This window comes from Grus americana, chromosome Z (genome assembly GCF_028858705.1).
Source record: "Grus americana isolate bGruAme1 chromosome Z, bGruAme1.mat, whole genome shotgun sequence".
Taxonomy (NCBI): Eukaryota; Metazoa; Chordata; class Aves; order Gruiformes; family Gruidae; genus Grus; species Grus americana.
The window spans coordinates 49,616,984-49,634,915 of NC_072891.1; the positions used below are offsets into that span (position 1 = coordinate 49,616,984).

At 40.2% G+C, this 17,932-nt stretch overlaps 1 protein-coding gene across 3 annotated transcripts in view; it reads right to left on the bottom strand.

Moving 5' to 3' along the window:
- Positions 1-242: 242 nt before the first annotated feature.
- SEMA4D (semaphorin 4D) overlaps positions 243-17,932 on the bottom strand; it is a 98,810-nt gene continuing 81,120 nt past the window's right edge. For all 3 annotated transcript variants that reach the window (XM_054809042.1, XM_054809043.1, XM_054809044.1), the window contains 6 exons: positions 17,671-17,843; positions 17,400-17,443; positions 15,927-16,253; positions 13,195-13,401; positions 1,830-2,039; positions 243-492 (listed from right to left, as the gene is read on the bottom strand). In XM_054809042.1, the coding sequence (XP_054665017.1) occupies positions 293-492; positions 1,830-2,039; positions 13,195-13,401; positions 15,927-16,253; positions 17,400-17,443; positions 17,671-17,843 (1,161 nt within the window). In that variant the 3' untranslated portion in view covers positions 243-292. The remainder of the gene's footprint in view (positions 493-1,829; positions 2,040-13,194; positions 13,402-15,926; positions 16,254-17,399; positions 17,444-17,670; positions 17,844-17,932) is intronic.

The following is a 17,932-nucleotide window of genomic DNA, read 5'->3' on the forward strand; positions in this document are numbered from 1 at the left end:
ACGGACTTTTTTAAAGGAAGGCCAGCTTTGATCAACAGGACCATTGATGAAGTCCAGTAGTCTCTGCAATCCAATTACTCAACAGACGTGACAAAATTAATCTACTATATTAAGTATAAACAGACTTACTATTCTGGGCATGATGAGAACTACTGACTGATCAGCACTTGGTTAGTGAAGGAGCAAGCTGACATAACTGTAACGTGTCACAAATCCAACAGGTTTTACTACTGAGAGGGTCAAGAATGATGACATGTACAGGAACACTAATCACTTTGTTATATAAATACATTTACTTCCAGAAACATGGTAGGCTCTTTATAAAATTGGGACTGTAGTGCGCATTGTAGAAGGCACTGTAGGAGATATCTTTTCCAAAAATTCTTACCCATGTTTTCCTCCAGTTTTGCATCATCTTGTCATGTTCACTGATGGCACTTCTCCAGGTATCAAATTCTTTGGTCCATCCATCCTGACCAGCACTACCTGAGACTTGTACATGGGATGATTATGTAAGTACATAATGATGAAGTAAGTTGATACGTGTTCAGTTGCAGTTACTTCCTGTGGAGGATTGGGCTAGAAGGAACAAAGGCTACCATCTTGTCCTTCATTTTGCTCTACCTCCTCTTACATTATTTGGAAGTAAGTTCTGTTGAAATGGTCATGTCTCTTCCCTTCTGCAGCAAACTTTATAGCCTTCAGAGTAAACAGAGTCAGTGCCTTTATCTGTGATTCAAGATCCAGAAAATGCAGCCTACAAGTTAGAGTTCAAACCCATCTAAGAAGCACAGGAATGCTCCAGTTAGGTCATACGAAGCCTGGGGAGTAAAATGATATGATACAGCTGACTATGTCCAGTTTGTAATTTCCCTATTTTTTGCTAATGTTATGTAGTTATTCTTCATTCTGAGAACTTAAAAGGGGCTATTTTACTGCATCTTGGTAAAATTCTAGTAATTCTGTCTGCCAGTTTTTCTTGTACAGTGCAACAGTATATCATGCTTTTGGAGCACAGCGAAAGCCTCCCTCTGTTTTATTTACATTTAGAGTGGTTTCACTGAGATGCTCTTCATTATGCTTCCAAGACAGACTTCAAAGTAACTGGAGTGATGGCAAGACAGCTTGTGTAACTCCTATTGCTTTTCTCTAGCATGGAAAAAAGAAGGGTTGAGCTGTTCTTGACAAATTCATGTTTGTTATGAACAAGCTAATGAATTTTTCCTTCACCCTGCCAAGAAAATCCGTACTATATCATCTTCATTGCTCCTGCTGTCTTTTTAAAGACTGTTCAGACCTTCTCCAGGCCTGGATAAGTTCTCAAAAGCTAGTTGCAAATGACGCTTAAGTTGCACCCAGAGATCCTGCCTAGTTAGTGTCCAGATGAAGAGGTAGGAGATGACCTCACCCAACCACAGGTGGTTTACAAGTCATCTGATTTTTAAAAATCCTGGGTAGTGGGGGGGTTCTCTTTACCATCTGACTTCCTTGGCATTAAAGAATTTTTCTGCATTACGCTGTAGAATTCTGGCAGAGTACCTATTTTTAACTCTCTAGTAACTCATCTGATTTCAAATTTGTGTCCATTAGTTTATCAGTTTGGGTTTCACTTCTAGATTGTAACTGCTAATTTGCAGGTTAGTCCTTTGTGGGAGGGGGTGGCAGAAGGAATTTTTATGGCTCTAAAACCTTTTCGTAAACAGTTAAAGTGGATATTGGTACAGGCAGCAAGAGTTACCCTCTTCAGATACGCACATTTTATGAGTGAAAATGAGAGCTTTACTCATCAGGGTCAGGCCAATCGCGGCATACATTCAAAACGAGCCTACCTTTATCTTCCACTGTGATGACCACTGCTGACGTTGTGTTCCCAACTTTTGAGATGAACAAACATTTATATTCTGTATTTTCTGATACTGAGTCTTTCACCCAACTCAGAACGTGCACTCTGCCATCAAACAGCATGTGAGATTGCTCAGTGATGCATGCCTTCATCTTCTGTCCATTCTTCTTCCAGACAAAATAGGAGTTATCCGGGCCTGTAAAAATGTCAGCTTATTTTGTTAGAAAATACAAGATGAGTCTTTGAAAAGAAAACAAAAGCCTAAGACCTCAAGGTTAAGGCTCAAAAGCATAAATGGTTGACTGTAATGTTTCTTAGGTTTCTTCAGCTGAAATTCTGCATACCAAAAACCGGAGACAAAAGGGAGCAGGCACTGCTAACTTAGATTCAAGCCAAAGTTGTAAGTGAGTTCATACGTATATAGGAGTTCTGTCTGGATTCTCACAAGGGGGAACTTACCCACAAGCACGTTAGAGGAGATGACGGATCTGTAGGCACTATCTGCGTATACTATTTCCTGTAGAGCTAGGCCACATTACCTACTGCTGATCAAGCTAGCTTCTGGTACAAAGCTGAAGCCCTCTGAGACCTGCTTTGCAAAATCTGAAATACAGGCTGGGAGGGGAGAAGGTTCAAGAACTCTGTGTTAAAGATGCTGGAACTAATAATGAAAGCAGCAGAATTGGAAAAAGCACAGAACCATTAGTTGCAGCAGTCAATTAGGCAAGACAGAACTTGGAAGAAGCTGGATCAACCACAAAGAGCAATCTAATCTTTTAACCTTCTTGCTATTATTCTTCTTAACCTGTGAGGACAGAATGTGAATAAATCAGAGATTGACAGTAGCCCAGAGGACAGAACAGCTGTTCCCAGAAAATTAGCAAGGTTGGCTGAAGTGTACTTGGCAGTCTCAGAGCCTTCCCATTTAGAAGACAGACATCTGGGCCAAGCTAAGAACTTTGCAGTAATTCTGATGTTTAAAACATGCCTGTTTTTCCCTCGGGGTTTAGAATCCAGCCTAGCCTTAGCAAGAGAAGACATAAAGAAAAATTTGGGGTAAAAAAGAAAAACTATTTTTGCAAGTATGTTTTGAAGAGAACGATTAACCTACTACAGAAGTCAGCTTTTACTATGAGCATTTCAGATTGCAAATCAATGTGGCATTTTTCTCTAGAAAAAGATGTGATTCTAGGTCAGTGTCCTGAAAACTAGTTAAATTTTACAAAATCATGAAGGCAGACCAAAAAAAAAAAAAGGTAGTCTTTACATCTGTCCACTTCATCAGCATATTGTGTTAAATTCGTAACTCATTTTGAAATAAACACTACAACTATGGAGACATAAATTAGGAGTAAGAGTGAATGATAGAAAATGTGATCTAGTTTAAGTCTGGTGGCGTTCATCTTGGAGGGAGGGAAGGGGCACAATCAGCTCTGACAAAGTGGAGGGAACAAGCGTACGCTGAACTGGAAACAGCTAGCCTAGCACACGCTCTTTAAAAAAAAAGTTTTCTGTATGATTGTACTCATTCTACAATTAACAGTAGATAGGTTGCATATCACTGCAATCACAGGAAGTCTGGGGCCAGGGATAAATTATTTCAGTAAACTAATGCTGAAGTTGGAACTTGGACAAATGGGAGGAACAGTAAATAAATAAAAGCACAGAAGATGGAAATCTTTAAGTAAAAAAAAAAAGGGGGGGGAGTGGAAACCTACCTTGAGAAACATTCCGAATTATAATTTCTATCAAATGCCACAATAAATCTGACACTGCATTAATACAGAAATGAAATTAAGCAATAGTGTTTGCAGACTTGGAGAAATGAAGAACCAACTTGACCAGAGTGAAGATAAGCATGAAGAGGGAATGCTGTGGCACAGCCTCAGGATGAACTTTTCCAAGCGTGGAGTATTTACTACTCTAGCATTGGAAAGGTAAAAGCCAGGTGCTGGAGTAAAGCCACAAGCTCACAAGTTTTATTTGCAGTAGTTCAAGCCCTAACACATGGGAATAGGGCCATTACCTAAAACCATGAGCTTGAAAAATGCCATTTTAGGGCCATGTGAGGAAGTGGCATGTTCAGAGCAGGACACTTCCCTGAACTTGGTTCAAAAGTTACTGTTCACAGCAGAGAACCTGCTCTCTCTTCTGGTGCTAAAGATCACAGTTGTTCCGGAAATCTGCCAAAAGCTCAGTGTAGGCGCACATTTCCCCAAAAGACTAAAATCCAACAATTGCCTTATATGGGAAATTTTGTAAGCTGTGTTGTTTCAGGTCAGCCCCTTAAGAAGTTACGACTGGGCAATTTTACCCCGCGCCTTTGTTTTCTATGCAGTCAGAAGCACTGGAAACCCCCACAGAGGTACAGTCATCCCCACTCATACAAGTTAGTCGACAGCAAAATCTAGGTTCACGCACTAGTCAGGGTTTTTACTGATCTCCATGTTTCACTGCAGTTTATTCCCGATTTCCAGGGACTGTGCTATTAGTTTCTCTACTTTGATTTCCTTTTCAGGATTCAGCAACAGAAAAAAAAAAAATACACTGTGAAACAGTTTAATTGCAAAAAACTTTGACTCACATTCGTTAAATGCAAATTTTCTACAATTCTAGAGCGAGAAAAGTTCAGACTTGGATGTAATGGTTAGAGAAGTATTTTTTGAATATAAAGGAAATTAATATGAACACACTCTGCATTTGCTACTGTTGCTATAATACAAAGTAAATGCATGTCTAGTGCAAACTTTATAATATGAATTTCTAACACATTTGATCTACTTACTTCACATTTGATCTACTTACTTTGCCATCCATTTTAAGAGTGCTTGAAAGATTTAAAAAAGTCATTAAAATACAATATTCAAGCAGAGAATTAAACAGATTTGTAAGTAGCTATGTTTAAGCAACAATGAAAGATATTTCAGACAGTTAACTTTAAAACATTGCTTCAATCTCAGCAAAAATATTAATAGTCAACTTCACCTTAATGATTTTAGAAGGGGAAAGGTTAACAGTTATCAAACAAAAATGAAAAAGCCTTGCCACACTGTCTGAGCTACCCTTTTTCTCTGCATAAGCCCTTCATAATTTCCAGTGTCTGTGGAAGTGTTTGGCTACTTTTCCATGTAGATTTCATTGTCCATACCTCTGCTTTCAGCACTCTGAGTGAAAGGGCACTGTCCAGGTAGCTTCCGCTGGCAAAATGGTTTCTCCGACCTGCATCGAGTCGGGTGGGTTTGCACAAACCAGGTATTCAATAGCCAGATGATGTTGCCACAGGATTTTCCGCAACGAAAACGTTCAGCAGCCATAGATAGCATTAAAAACTTAAACACCACTGCAACTGCTTGTAAACTTCTACCTGCAGTCTAACCGTGTTCACTGAATTACTGATATAAATTTGATCTTAGGTTAAGATCAATCAATCCAGATGTAAAGAACTGAAGTGTACGGCTACAGATTGAGAGCAGCACGCTGATGTGCCCTGCTAAACTCTACCAAATTAAGCATTTGCCATATACACATCAAAACCTAACAGAACATATGGCTTTGAAGAAATCTTGGCGACGTACTATTTTAAAGGCAAGATATTATGGATTAAGTCGAGCTCACTGACATAAGACTGTGGTGGGGGAGCAAGAAGGAGTACTGGCCAGGCTGGCTCCTTTTGCCCAGTGCTGCAACTTGCAGAGCTGCGCAGACGTCGCAGAAGTTACCCACTGAAGCCATGCAGCGAAACACTGGGAAGTGCTAGCCCATCGCTGTTGGTGTAACACACTGTTTTTCCTAATTTTTAACACGGTTCTTGAAGGGTAACATTAAGACAAGGCTTCTCTATGAATTATTCAGAGCAACACTTCCAGATAGAGGGCGGGGAGCTGTGGGTAAAACAATGCAGGAGCCATCAGCAAGGCTAAACCTCTTAAAAGCTTTCCTAATCTCTGGAAGTTGACAGCAAATTGAAATCTAGTGAAGATAACTGACAGGTATCCCACAGAGAAATTCCAGCACGGTTAACAAAAAGTCTTTTTCACAATTCCTATAATCTAGACACAGAGCTGCCACTGGAGGCTATCCTCAGTGACAGGGAATTTAGGGTTGGAAAAAACTCCCCTGTATTCCCCAATATATGCCAAACCCCTTCTGAAGCTCACAACATGCAGCAGATTTAAAAAAAAATAATAAAAATAAAACCACCAACCATGTGGCATCTGGATTTAATACTTGCTGTCTAGCTTGCAGCTTTGGCTTGTACTGACCTAAACATCCCAGATTTCAGAAAACCAAGATCATATAGGAAGCTCTCATCCATAGTAGGGATTAAGTTTTAAAATGACACTATAATCTGGGTACAGAAAGATTATTTTAAATCAGAGATGAAAGTTAGCACAGGGAAAGGCAGTCAAAACTGCCAGCACTACCCAATACACGAACAAAAGTTAGATTTAAGGCTGGTCACAGTTTCTTGAGTTGTAGGAGTCTGAGTCACTGTTGCTAACAAGCTAGCAAAATAGTAAATGAAGCAATCAGGTAACAGATTGGAAAAGTGGGGAAAGAAAGAAAGAATCTTTAAATTGCGACAAGCACCTTTGCAATTTTCTGAAAATAGTGTACAGGGTAGGTAACATCTCAGATAACTGGGGTTTTTTTGTAGTTTTGGTTTTTGGTGGTGGTTTTGGGTTGGTTGGTTTTGGGTGGTTTTTTTTTTTTTTTTTTAAAGTAGGGGCAGTACATTCTAGAAAACAAACTAGAAATAGCTTCACAGCAATGAAAAAAAAAAAAACAACTTAAAAAGCCAAGGAAAGGAGACCTCTCTGAAATGCCAACAAACAGCATTACTTCAAACACCAAATAATTCATACTGAGGAACGCATGACATACTCCTTCAAAAACCTGGTGCTTTTGTTAAATCACTAGTGCATTGGTGTAACATCAAGGCCACAAGTTGAAGCAGCTGTATCAAGGCAGATGAAAAGCAGGAAGTGCTTCCCCTGAAATGCAAACCAGGTAAAAGCTGGAAGCAGCAGCCGGGCACGGGAGGAGGCGACGCACAGCACGATGCGGATGCAAGCAGCGCACAGCATCTGCCTTCTTGGAATGGAATTGGAAAGCAGATTGGGAAAATGTCTGACTCACCTACGAGATGAAAATGCAATTCCTAACTGACCGCACTTGCCAGCATGAACACCATTTATTTAGATATTCTCTGAATGGGTCCAAAAAAAGGTTTTGCAATTGGGACCTAGATAATTGCCTCTGAAGGCTAATTGCAAGCTAGAACTAGGGAGTAGCAGGAAAAAACCAAGTTTCCACGTCAAGCTTGCGTACTTATTTTTGGCCCTCCCATCAGCTAACAAGGCTGCTACATGAAGTTTTAAAATAAAGTGAAGAAAATTGGAGAATGTATTTTAGGGAGTAACATGCTCTCCAGAAATCACTCCTGCTCTCCAGAGAGCGCAAGCTACTGCTTCTGCTCCTTTGTTTGTGCAGCAGATGTAGCAGGAAGATCACTGGAAGAGATAGAAGAGATTTTCATCTCTACTGAGTGAACAATGCACACGACACACTGAAGCAGCTCTGGCAAGCAATTTCTGCTGAAATAGTTAATAATCAGTGACAGCTATGTTCAAAATCAGTATCCATGTAATCAGCCAGCACACTAAGGGATGAATTATCACAAGTCTACAGGTTGTAGCTGTCATGGAGAAGACAAGAAAAATAAGCGTACAGGTATTCAGTTTGCAGACTGGGTTGGTGGGGGAAACAAGTTCTGAGGAAAAGAGCATAAAGTTGGGGTTATGCTCCAGATGCTCCGACACCAGTCCAAACACATCACACCTCACTAGGCAGGACCAGGAAATCCGGCTTCTAAATCACTGCCAGGGTTTAGGAGCTACTACCAGCGCACAGCTCCAAGCTGAGACCTTACTGAATCAGAGTTGCAGATTAGCAAGGAGAAACACAGTGTAAATATTTATGTTGAATTGCAAAAGAAGAAAGGCTAAGCTGGGAAGTCAAGTAAAACCTGTAAGCAAATGGTACATAGAAGCAAATGTACAGCAAAGCAAATCTCTCTCCTGAGAGAAGACACATGCCAAAAGTCATTTAGAAGTTACATGTGTGGATCTCGAAGACCCCAAGGTGAAGCAAACTTCTCCTTTTAGATATACCTAGTCACACTATAAAAGCTGCCATGGATTCTGCAATAACTTTCGTGCACTCTTGTAGCCTCCCCCCCGCCCCATAACCATGTGTATATTAAATTAGAACAGTGAATACTGCCTGTTTTGTGACCAACTCATTTGTCTCTGCAAACAGCCCGTGCAGCACCCGATTCCAGAAGTGAGTGGAAGTGAACCACTCAGCAGCACAGCTCGTGCTTCACAGAGGTCACCTGTGCACAGGTATCGCCTGTTCTCTTTCATCTCCAGAGACTTTCTGACAAACTATTTTCTCAAAAGGATGGCTTATTCAAATTGTGCAGATACCAATCGAAAACTTTTAAAATCATGTAATGGCCTTAATTTATGTAAGCCCTCTGCTGACATATGATGCAGCTGATAAAATTTACCCTTTAATGAGTGTACAAGAACGCTTACTTACTGATATATATGGGAAACACTACAACATGCTTTGCAACAGTAGTAATTACTTGCAGGCTACAAGTACTGGTCCTAACTGGACTGATTTCCTCACAGGGAGAAAGATATTTTAGTGTTTTTTCTTATGTTTTCAACATTTATAAATTATCAAGTCACACAAGAAGAGGTTTCCAAACTGCACCTTGTTACTCATTGCACAGGAAAAACCTGTATGAATGTAGTCAGCTGCACACCGTGCAAGGTAAGATTCTATTCAGCAGAAAAAAACTGAAGGAAATCTTTTGAAGAATTAAGAAGAAACTCTTGGTTCTACTTCTCCTCCTTACTTTCCCCATTTTTAACTTGATGTGCTTTACACTTAAATTATGTTTACATTGAACTTATTCTAGTCCTTACAAGAAAATAATATATTTAAAAAAGGGGGGAAAAGGTGTTCATACCTTTTCACATATTTCTTAGCTTGACAATAGCCTTTACGTATAAGAGTGCACAGCAAAAGAAAATAAGTTTTTCAAAATCTGCTGTCGATGCCAGAATTTAAGAATGCAGCATCCATATCATAGTCCTTACAGAAATTAATTTTCAATTGTCTTACAGAACTCACTATGGAGAATGCCATCAGAGCCAGCATAACACCAACACCTACATGCTGCTGGTTTTGCCTGCAGAGTTAGATGTAGCAGCAGGCCCTGGTGTCTGGAAAGAGTGCCAACGTTTTGCAATCTAAAGTAACAAGAAGGTTATTTTTAATGCCTGTGATTTTTATGCAAAATGGGTCTGCACTATTTACTTGATTTTATAACCTTAAGCCAAGACTTCTAAGTCCTTTTCTGGTTAATATATTAAAGGAACAAAGATGCATCTCAAATAATAAAAAGCAGGCGGCATGTCACAGATCTGCACGAAGGAATGGTTTTATCGTACCAGGATGCCTTTCAGTGATGAATGTTCACTCAGTGCACAAGTCACGGAAAGAAGTGGTACAAAACTACAAAATTACAAATCAACAGCTATCAGGTTGCTGTAGCCAAAGATGTTGAAACTGAGTCACAGGCAGACAGCATGAAATAAAACACCAAAGGTCTGCAGGGAAGCCAATTCATAAAGTGGGATTTGGAACCGTTTCAAGGTACAAACTTAGCGATTCCCATATGAGGATAAAGATAAACCAACCCCAGATTACTACGCTACCATGCAGATTAAAGTCATGGGTATTGCTTCAACAAAGCATCACCACATAGATCTCAAAATATACTGCATAAAAATAATTATTTTAGAAAGTTTTAAAATATTTGTGCAGTGGATTGAATTGTCCTGGACATGCAGAGCTTTTCCTCTCTAGGCTACCAGTTAAATAATTTTCAGGTTTCAAAAAACTAATCATGTATCTGTCCACAGGCATAATTAAGGAAAACTCAGTAACGAAGGCAGGAAGAGGACATATTCTGGGAATTATCTTATACAACAGTTCACAAAAAGGAAAAAAAAAAGCTGGAAAACTGCAACTGGTTATAAAACACAAATGTACATCCATGGAAAATTGCTATTTGCTATTTGCGTTCTTGTAAGAGTAGAACAAACAGCCAAAGCAAGCTCCATTTTAAGATACTGACATGCTGTAATTTAAACGCTGTGTGGTGCCAGACAAACATTTTGTTGTCTAGCTCAAAGCACTTTCCTACACAGGCTCGTTCTGCTCTGCGTGCTGCACACCTCTATGCCTCATCTGACTGAGCTCTTAATGCATCACACCAATCAGACCACCCCAGGGCATCACAGGTGATGCAATTGCTTTACAAAACCTCACCCAAGAATGCCTTACAAAGCCACTTCCAGACAGGAGTCTTACTCATTTCTGTGGGTAAGTCAATCTCTGACAGATGAGCTCCTCCTCCCAGGGGCAAATGGGGCAGAACCTCGGGGTGGCAGGACTCCTGTGCCCCACTCCCGTGGTAAGACGCGTGTTGCATGAGCAGTTGGTGACAGCAGCGGGGGCCACCCTCAAGACACCCAGACACAGCCATGGGAAGGTCTGTTTCAGACTCGTTCTGCAGGCGCTTTGTCTGGAGTTTTGCTCCGTCTGCAGCAGTGCTTGGTGAAGCGCAGCACATCATATTTTCCCCACCCTTCTGCATGCCCTTCAGTGCAACTGCAGGGTTCATCAGAGAGAAAAACTGTAGTCAATCCCTTGTGAGTTACGGATCTTTTCCCCGCGTGGATGTAGGAAGCTTTCTTGCATTCCCTTTAAAATAGCGTAACTACAGGGAACAGGCACGGTACGTGGGTGTTATCAGGTACCCATCTCAGTATCTCCATGAAATAATAACCTCTTTAAAGTGTATTGCTGAGTTTGTGGAATGTCTATGTTCACACTCCCGGGGTTATTTTAACGAGCCTGGAAAGTTAAGAAACCATTATGGAAAAACTCCAGCTTCAGATGAACTAAGGGAGGAGGTTAGACTTCCTGACACCACGGACACTGAGGGTGTCTGAATCTGCAGGCCACAAATACAAAGCATAACATTTTGCACCGTTTCATGGTTATAAATGCATTTAACTTGTGGCTCAGCATACTCAGGGTATTCTAGCATGCCATTCATCTGTGAAGTTAAGGTGAAGGATATACTACTCTATAGCTGGGGAGGAGGTGTCAATAAAACATCTTTTAGCAGAACCAAAACTACTAGAAAAAGCCCATTTCCACTATACCCAAATTCAACAGAGCACACCAGAGAAATTATAAAGCAGGTGCATATATCACAAACTCACTGCCTCTCGCCTGCACCAGATGGTGTAGTATTTTGCTCAATTTATTTTAAGCTCACCTCAAATGTTTTTAAAGGGTTTATAAATTTTGTAACAGAAGAGAAAAGCTCTATTAGAGAAAGTATACAGGAAACCTAACGTTTGCCAGTGCATATCTAGCAGACAGGTCTTTGGAGACATGTGAAGATGCAAGAGTCTTCAGGGGAGTAGAGAGAGAAACTGGAAGGCAACTCGTGAAGGGAGTTGTGTTCCTTTTCAGGAAAGGCAGGAGTGCTCGGTTCTTGAAAAATTCATTTTCCATTAAAAAAAAAAAACAACCTCCCCCCCCCAAAAAAACCAAACAAAAAACCCCAAAACCAAACAATAAAAAAACCAAAACAAACAAAAAACCCAACAGTATGTGACAAGTGGCTGTTTGTGCTGTATCCACTTGAACTTAATGTTGTTGAAATGAGCCAGTTACAGTGGTGTAAAGTATTATCCCTAGGCGAGCTTTCAGGTTAAAACATGTGGGATGAGTAAGAGATGAGTAAGAGAACTCACCAACTCCTGCTGAGTTTCCAGGCAGCTTGAAGCAGACATTTACAATTAAAAAAAGGAAGAGATTCAGTAATTCTCATAAAAATAACGTTAGAAACTTAATTAAAAATAAGCTTCAGGTTTTTGACTGGATGATGTGGCAATCTATGTGTTTGCATCATACATTTGCTGATACCATGTCCTTCATGCAGCAGACCAGGTACGACATTTAAACTCTCTGAGGGAAATAAAGTGCCATTACAGCTATGTTGGCATAAAGAAATATCAACAGGCACTGAAGGAATGTGAATAAATCCAAGTATAACCTCACATGCAGGTCCCAGAAAGATGCTAAAGCTCTACATCAGTCTGGTATGCTGGTTTACATTTGTTGGGTTTTGGTTGTTTGGGGTTTTTTTAACTCAACGGAATAAAGTTAGAGTGATGTATCAGCCACATCTCTTCTTTTGCAAAGAGAGGATCCTGCCCCCTGTAGCTGTACTCCAGTCTTTCACTGATTTTGGAGATCATCACTTGGATGCCAGACTCTCGTGACAGTTTCCTCTGCTGTTCGTCCCTATCCGCCCCTCCCACCCCCAGGAGTGAATTCCACAGGCTGAGTTTAGGACACCGCTCCTTCTTTCTTAAGTTCACTGCCAAGGCAATTACAATGACTGACAATTTTTAAAAAGCAGCATGAGTATTATGTTAAAACAGACACTGCTGTATGAAAAAAGTAATTTTAAAATAAATTCCAGATGTGTAGCACAATTATCAAACCGTTTAAATCCCTTGTGCTGCTTTTTACAATTTTTTTTCATGTTTCTGATTTGTCTATAGCAGCAGTGAACAAATTATTGCTGAAAGAACCCAGATCCCACTGCTGTTCTTTTTAGCCATGGAATTACAAATCATGCCTTTAAGACCTACTCTAATAAAGATTTATGCATTTTGATCTGATTCTGTGTAACATTAACACACACTAACCCACAGACTGATACAAAACAACACTACTTTTAAGTTGCCATTGCTCTAAGTACTTTACCATTTGAAGTAAGTTAAGACTAAAAAGGAATAACTGATCTGATCCAGAAAAATACGCTACATTCAAATCCAACATAAAGAGTATTTTTTAAATAGCATACATACTGACAGTGAAAATATTTTCCTGCTAAACATCCATATACAATCATGATTCAGTGAACTCCTTCAGCATGCAAGTGAGCCTACTAAAATCAATTGCCTATTAATATACTGAAGTAGGCTGCTAAATTAGAGCCTGCATTTTACAGTACAGTGTTCACAGTGCCAGATTCTTGGTAACAGCATGTTCACAATACATCCTGAAATGGTCTTTTTCTTTTTAAAATGTCAAAAAAGTAAAACACATACAGTACATGGTGACATATCTAAACCTTCAATGCAGAAAATGCTGGTTTATACAGGGGTCCTCCAACTTACCTATGGCTTGGCAGAAGAGGTGAAAGGGTCCACGGACACTAACATGCTGTGCCTGGTCACTTAGGAAAGGTGGCAACAACATGACCTTTACAGGGTCTGTGCTAGACCAAACATCAGGCTGGGTACTGGTGGGTGAAGGAGGTGAATCACTTCCCACACAGGACAAAAAGGAGGTACCAGTAGGAGGGAAAGGTATAGGAGATGAGGCTGTGCGACAGAAGAGGACAGAAAAGAAAAAAAAAAAGAGGGTACTAAGGAAAAAAGTTGTAAGAAATACATCACACACTGAAGAAATAATGCAAAAAGACAAATGAGTTTTAGAAGGGTAATAAGAGGAAGTGTCCCTAGGCCCCTACAGAAGAGTGCTTTCCTCCTTCACCCATGTTGCTTTCTCCATCCTTCCAAACCCCCCCCCCCCCCCACCCCAGGTTATAACCCACTCAAAGCTGAGAAGAAAATCTGCTTCAAATTAATTGCAGAAGTTTTCACTTTTCCCCCTTAAAGAAAACCACAAGGAACATTAGTACTTGCAATATGGAAAGCAGTGTCATTGTGTCAAGTTTCATGAAAGCCAAGATATAATACAATTTATTTTAATATTTATTCTGTTATATGTACATAATTAAAAATAGAAAAATAAAACCAAACTGAATCTTATAAAATATAAACTGTTTACACTAAGATGGTCTAGATTATGTTCGCATGAAAGTTCAACATAGAAAAGCAGCCCAGGCACACTGCTATTAACTGTTAAAATGTATTCTACTTCTAGTAATATTTACAGAAAGATGCAGTGAGAGGAACAATTCTTCGGGACTGTACCGCACAAAATGCTTTTACAGACAAACAGTGCTGCTGTGAACCAGGCTGAGAACAAATGCACACTTTCACGTTTGCAGGCATGATTCACATAAACAGTTCAAGTGACTGATTGATTGATTGAGCAGCTCCAGTTTCAGTCTCCAGTTGCCTAAGAGATTGGAAGGTGTCATCCAGAAAGGGTGACGCTGCAAAGATTTGTCACAAAAAAGAAGCTGAGTTATTTCTGAATCTGGAAAAAAGAAAAAAAATCGGCAATGTTTTCTCATCAGGCTGTATCCTAACAGTCCATTCCAGCGAGTCACTAGCTCAATTATTGTAGTTAATTCTTCTTGATTCCTGTTTCGCTTCCACAGTGCAAAAAACCTCTCCCGTGTCACTGCTAACTGACAGCTGCTTGCCTGTACTGTTTCATTAAAAAAAAAAAAAGAAAAGAAAAAATAAAACCAAAAAAATCCAGTTTTGTATAGAAAATAGACTGTGACTGTGTCCAGCTTGCTGGTTGGGGGGTGGGAAGTGGGACAAGAAGAAAAAAAAAGAAAAAAAGAAAAACATTCCTAAATCTATTATGTCCTCCATCCCCCAACTTATTCCATGTTTTGTACTGATATTATTGTACCTAATTTCTAGAAAGCAGCAAAGAAAAAAGCCTTTAAACAAGATTATCCCTGAGAGTCTTACACAAATCAAGCCAATGCTATCCCCATTATACCTTAAAATCTAAGATACTTAAAAACAGTCAAAAAAAATTAACTTTAACCAACTAGAGAGACCTAGTGTGCCAAAACACAAAACTAAAAATAATCACTAGAAGCAAAGAAAAAAAAATGTCCCAATCTGGACAAAAGTCTATAATTTACCAATCTGATAAACTAAACTTAATTTCCAATTTGGAATTAAAATGAAACTAGGTCTTTTTTTTTTAATGACAGCTAAAAATACGTGTAGGCTGAACAACTTTTTAAAGCCAACTGAATTAGAAAGTTACTTTTATACTATGGGAGAACAGGGCTAAAGAACAAGCAAGTAACTGTTCAGAGTGAAGCGCTCAGTGGGGGAAAAATTGGGAACAAACAAATGGTGATCTGAAACTGGCCTTTAAAAAAAGAAATAAAGACAATACAACACAAGATGCTATGGTCTGCAGACAAGAACACCGCTTCTCTAATCTGGCAAGATCTGAACACAAAATTGGCTTGCTGTACAGCTTAAGCATGTAAACCCCGCTATGGCTCAGCTGCCACCCCCATGCTCTCTGTGCTCGAATAGCTAGCTGCAGGACCACAGCTCATTTCCACCACTGAAACAGACAACTTGGGCTCTTCAGTCCCCCTCCACATCTGAGTCGGCGTACTTGAGCTCACACTTGACATCGAAGGGCTTGTCCTTGGCCTCTCGGGATGCCTGTGAATCCCCAGGCTGCAGCTGGCCGTTCCCGCAGTCGGGCTCAGTCTCGTAGCCGGTGTCATGCGCCGGCTTTGGTTGCTCCCCACTCTGGTGGCTGACGCTGCCTTGCTCCACCAGTGTCTCCTTCACGCTTTGCTCGCAATCAGAAAAATCTGACTTCGTTTTCTTTTTACCAAGCAGCATGACAGAGCGAAACTTCAAGCACTGCCCTGGCAAGTACCCTTTGTAACAGTTGTAGGAGAGCAGGCACAAGAAGAGAATAAAAAAGAAGAGAAAGAGGAACATCAACAGGAAGTTATCATTTGACTTGAGGAACATGGTCTTTTCCGGGACTGCATCAGGAATTGAATTGAAGAGCTCTGTGTTGGAGGCTGCACTTGTTAGGATGGGGCCAATAGGCTTTGTTACTATCCTTGCTGTCGTTACCGGTACCATCTGAGTGGTCGAGGTGTGAGTGGTAGACCCCTCGTTTGGTAGAGCTGACACTTTTGGCACATCACTATTACCTTCTGTTGGTGCAGCTGCCACAGTGGGGCCCACTGTGGTATGCTGGATCTTTTTCAGTTCCAAAACATGCTTAGCCAGCACTTGAGAAAATTTCTTATTCTTCACTTTTTCTTCTGACAAACACTGGTAAACACCACTGTCTCCTTCTGATAAATTGAAGATGAGCAGCGCCTTTTCCAGCAGACGGTACTTGGGGCTCTCCACTCTGAGCACATCGTCTTTGAACTTCCAAACTACCTGTGCCAGATTGGACTTTTGAGAACACTTGAGTTCTGCTGTGCTCCCATGCTTGAATGTATGCTGTAGGGAATTCTCTCTTACTTTATCTGGAACATCAAAATAAACGTGCAGAGTATCAGCAATGATTCCCATTTGCTCTAATCCGTACAGTTTCACAAGACTGTGCTATAGTCTTAACGGAAATGTAAAGATTACGGCATTCAGATTACCTCACAAGACCAAGATGACAGCATGCAAGAATCTCAGTGAACTACCAAGCTACAGCTGCGTGCGAGACATCAAGACAGACTAAGAGATAGGACACCTCAAACTCTAAGACAGCCTCCACTTCTAGATAAAGACGAGATCTTGTTGATCCGCAACAGAGTGTGCATCTGAGATGAGTCATTATTTGAGACAAGATGCTGAACTTGGTATCACTTTATATGCAATTAGTGCGTTTTAAGTAAATCAGCAACTACAAAATATCAAGAAGAAACTACAAAATAGCAAGAAGAAACAAAGTGCTGTTACTCAAACTCTCTTCTAAAAAAGAAATCAGCACTTATGGCACACCCACAATGCAACACCATAAATTAATGAAAAAACTAACAAGCAAAACTCTCATAGTGGTCCGTGCTTTGCTTGGATTAGAAATAAAAATGGAGTAAATCAAACTCATAAGAGCTTTGTTTACTGCAGTACAAATCTCCTGTAACACTACTCTTCTTCGAGATCTCCTTGATCTGGTGGGAGCAGCACACACTATAAAGAAAGGACCTGTGGTTACTTGCCTTAAAGCGCTATGGAGGGTATGTCAGCTGCTCTGTATCATGTTCTGAGTCCCCCTCCCCGCCCACCATAAAACCAGCTTTTTTCAGGATCATTTCATCTGATCCAGCAGCAATAGCCAAGCCCTTATCAAGGCTCACAGTAGAATGTCAAATGCTGTATCAGAGACAGAGGTCTCTGCACTAGAAGTACTTATGGTAAATACTGCTTTCAATCCCAAGTCGCGGTTGAGGTGCCCCCGTTCATTTCAGAGGTTTGTGCACTGCACACTGAAATGTACACAAATACAGACATTTTAAGACAACATGCAGGCTGTACAGATGCTCAAATAGTCAAAAGCAGAAACTCATACCTTAAAATATAAATGAATGTCCAGATAATCACAAAAAACGAGCCGAACTAAACACAACTTTCACTACTCCACTTAGACATGTGAAATAACTCTTCAAAAACTAACTCACCAGAACAAGAAGACGCATCTCCACCTATGTTCTGAATCCAATTCCTGTAAAAGGAAGTCCAAGTATTACAACTTCAAATAGTTTCCTACAGTCTGCCCATTCTCTCATACTCAGTAAGATTGATCTTATCTAAATAGCACAAGCAGACATAGATAGATAAGAAAACGTCTGTATTTGAAAACATTCAGTTAAAATAAAACCAGTTATCAGTAAGGGGCAAAAGTGATGCAATATTGATTGTAACTGTGAGGTAATCAAAGGCTACCATTACCTTTCAATTTCACTTTCTTTAAAAATATCAATGCAGGAAGCTTCAATGGGTTTCCACGCACAGTAAGGATCCCTTGCTAAAACACAGTCAACACAAGTGGTGTACTTGTCACAGAAAGCCACCGGAGACTGAACCACACCAGAATTTGAACCAGCATAGAGGTATCTTCTGCCCTAAGAAAAACAAAGCACAAAAAAAACCCCACAGCCAATCACCTTCTCAAAGCCAAACAATCCAATTCATGAAACAATTTAAAAATTAT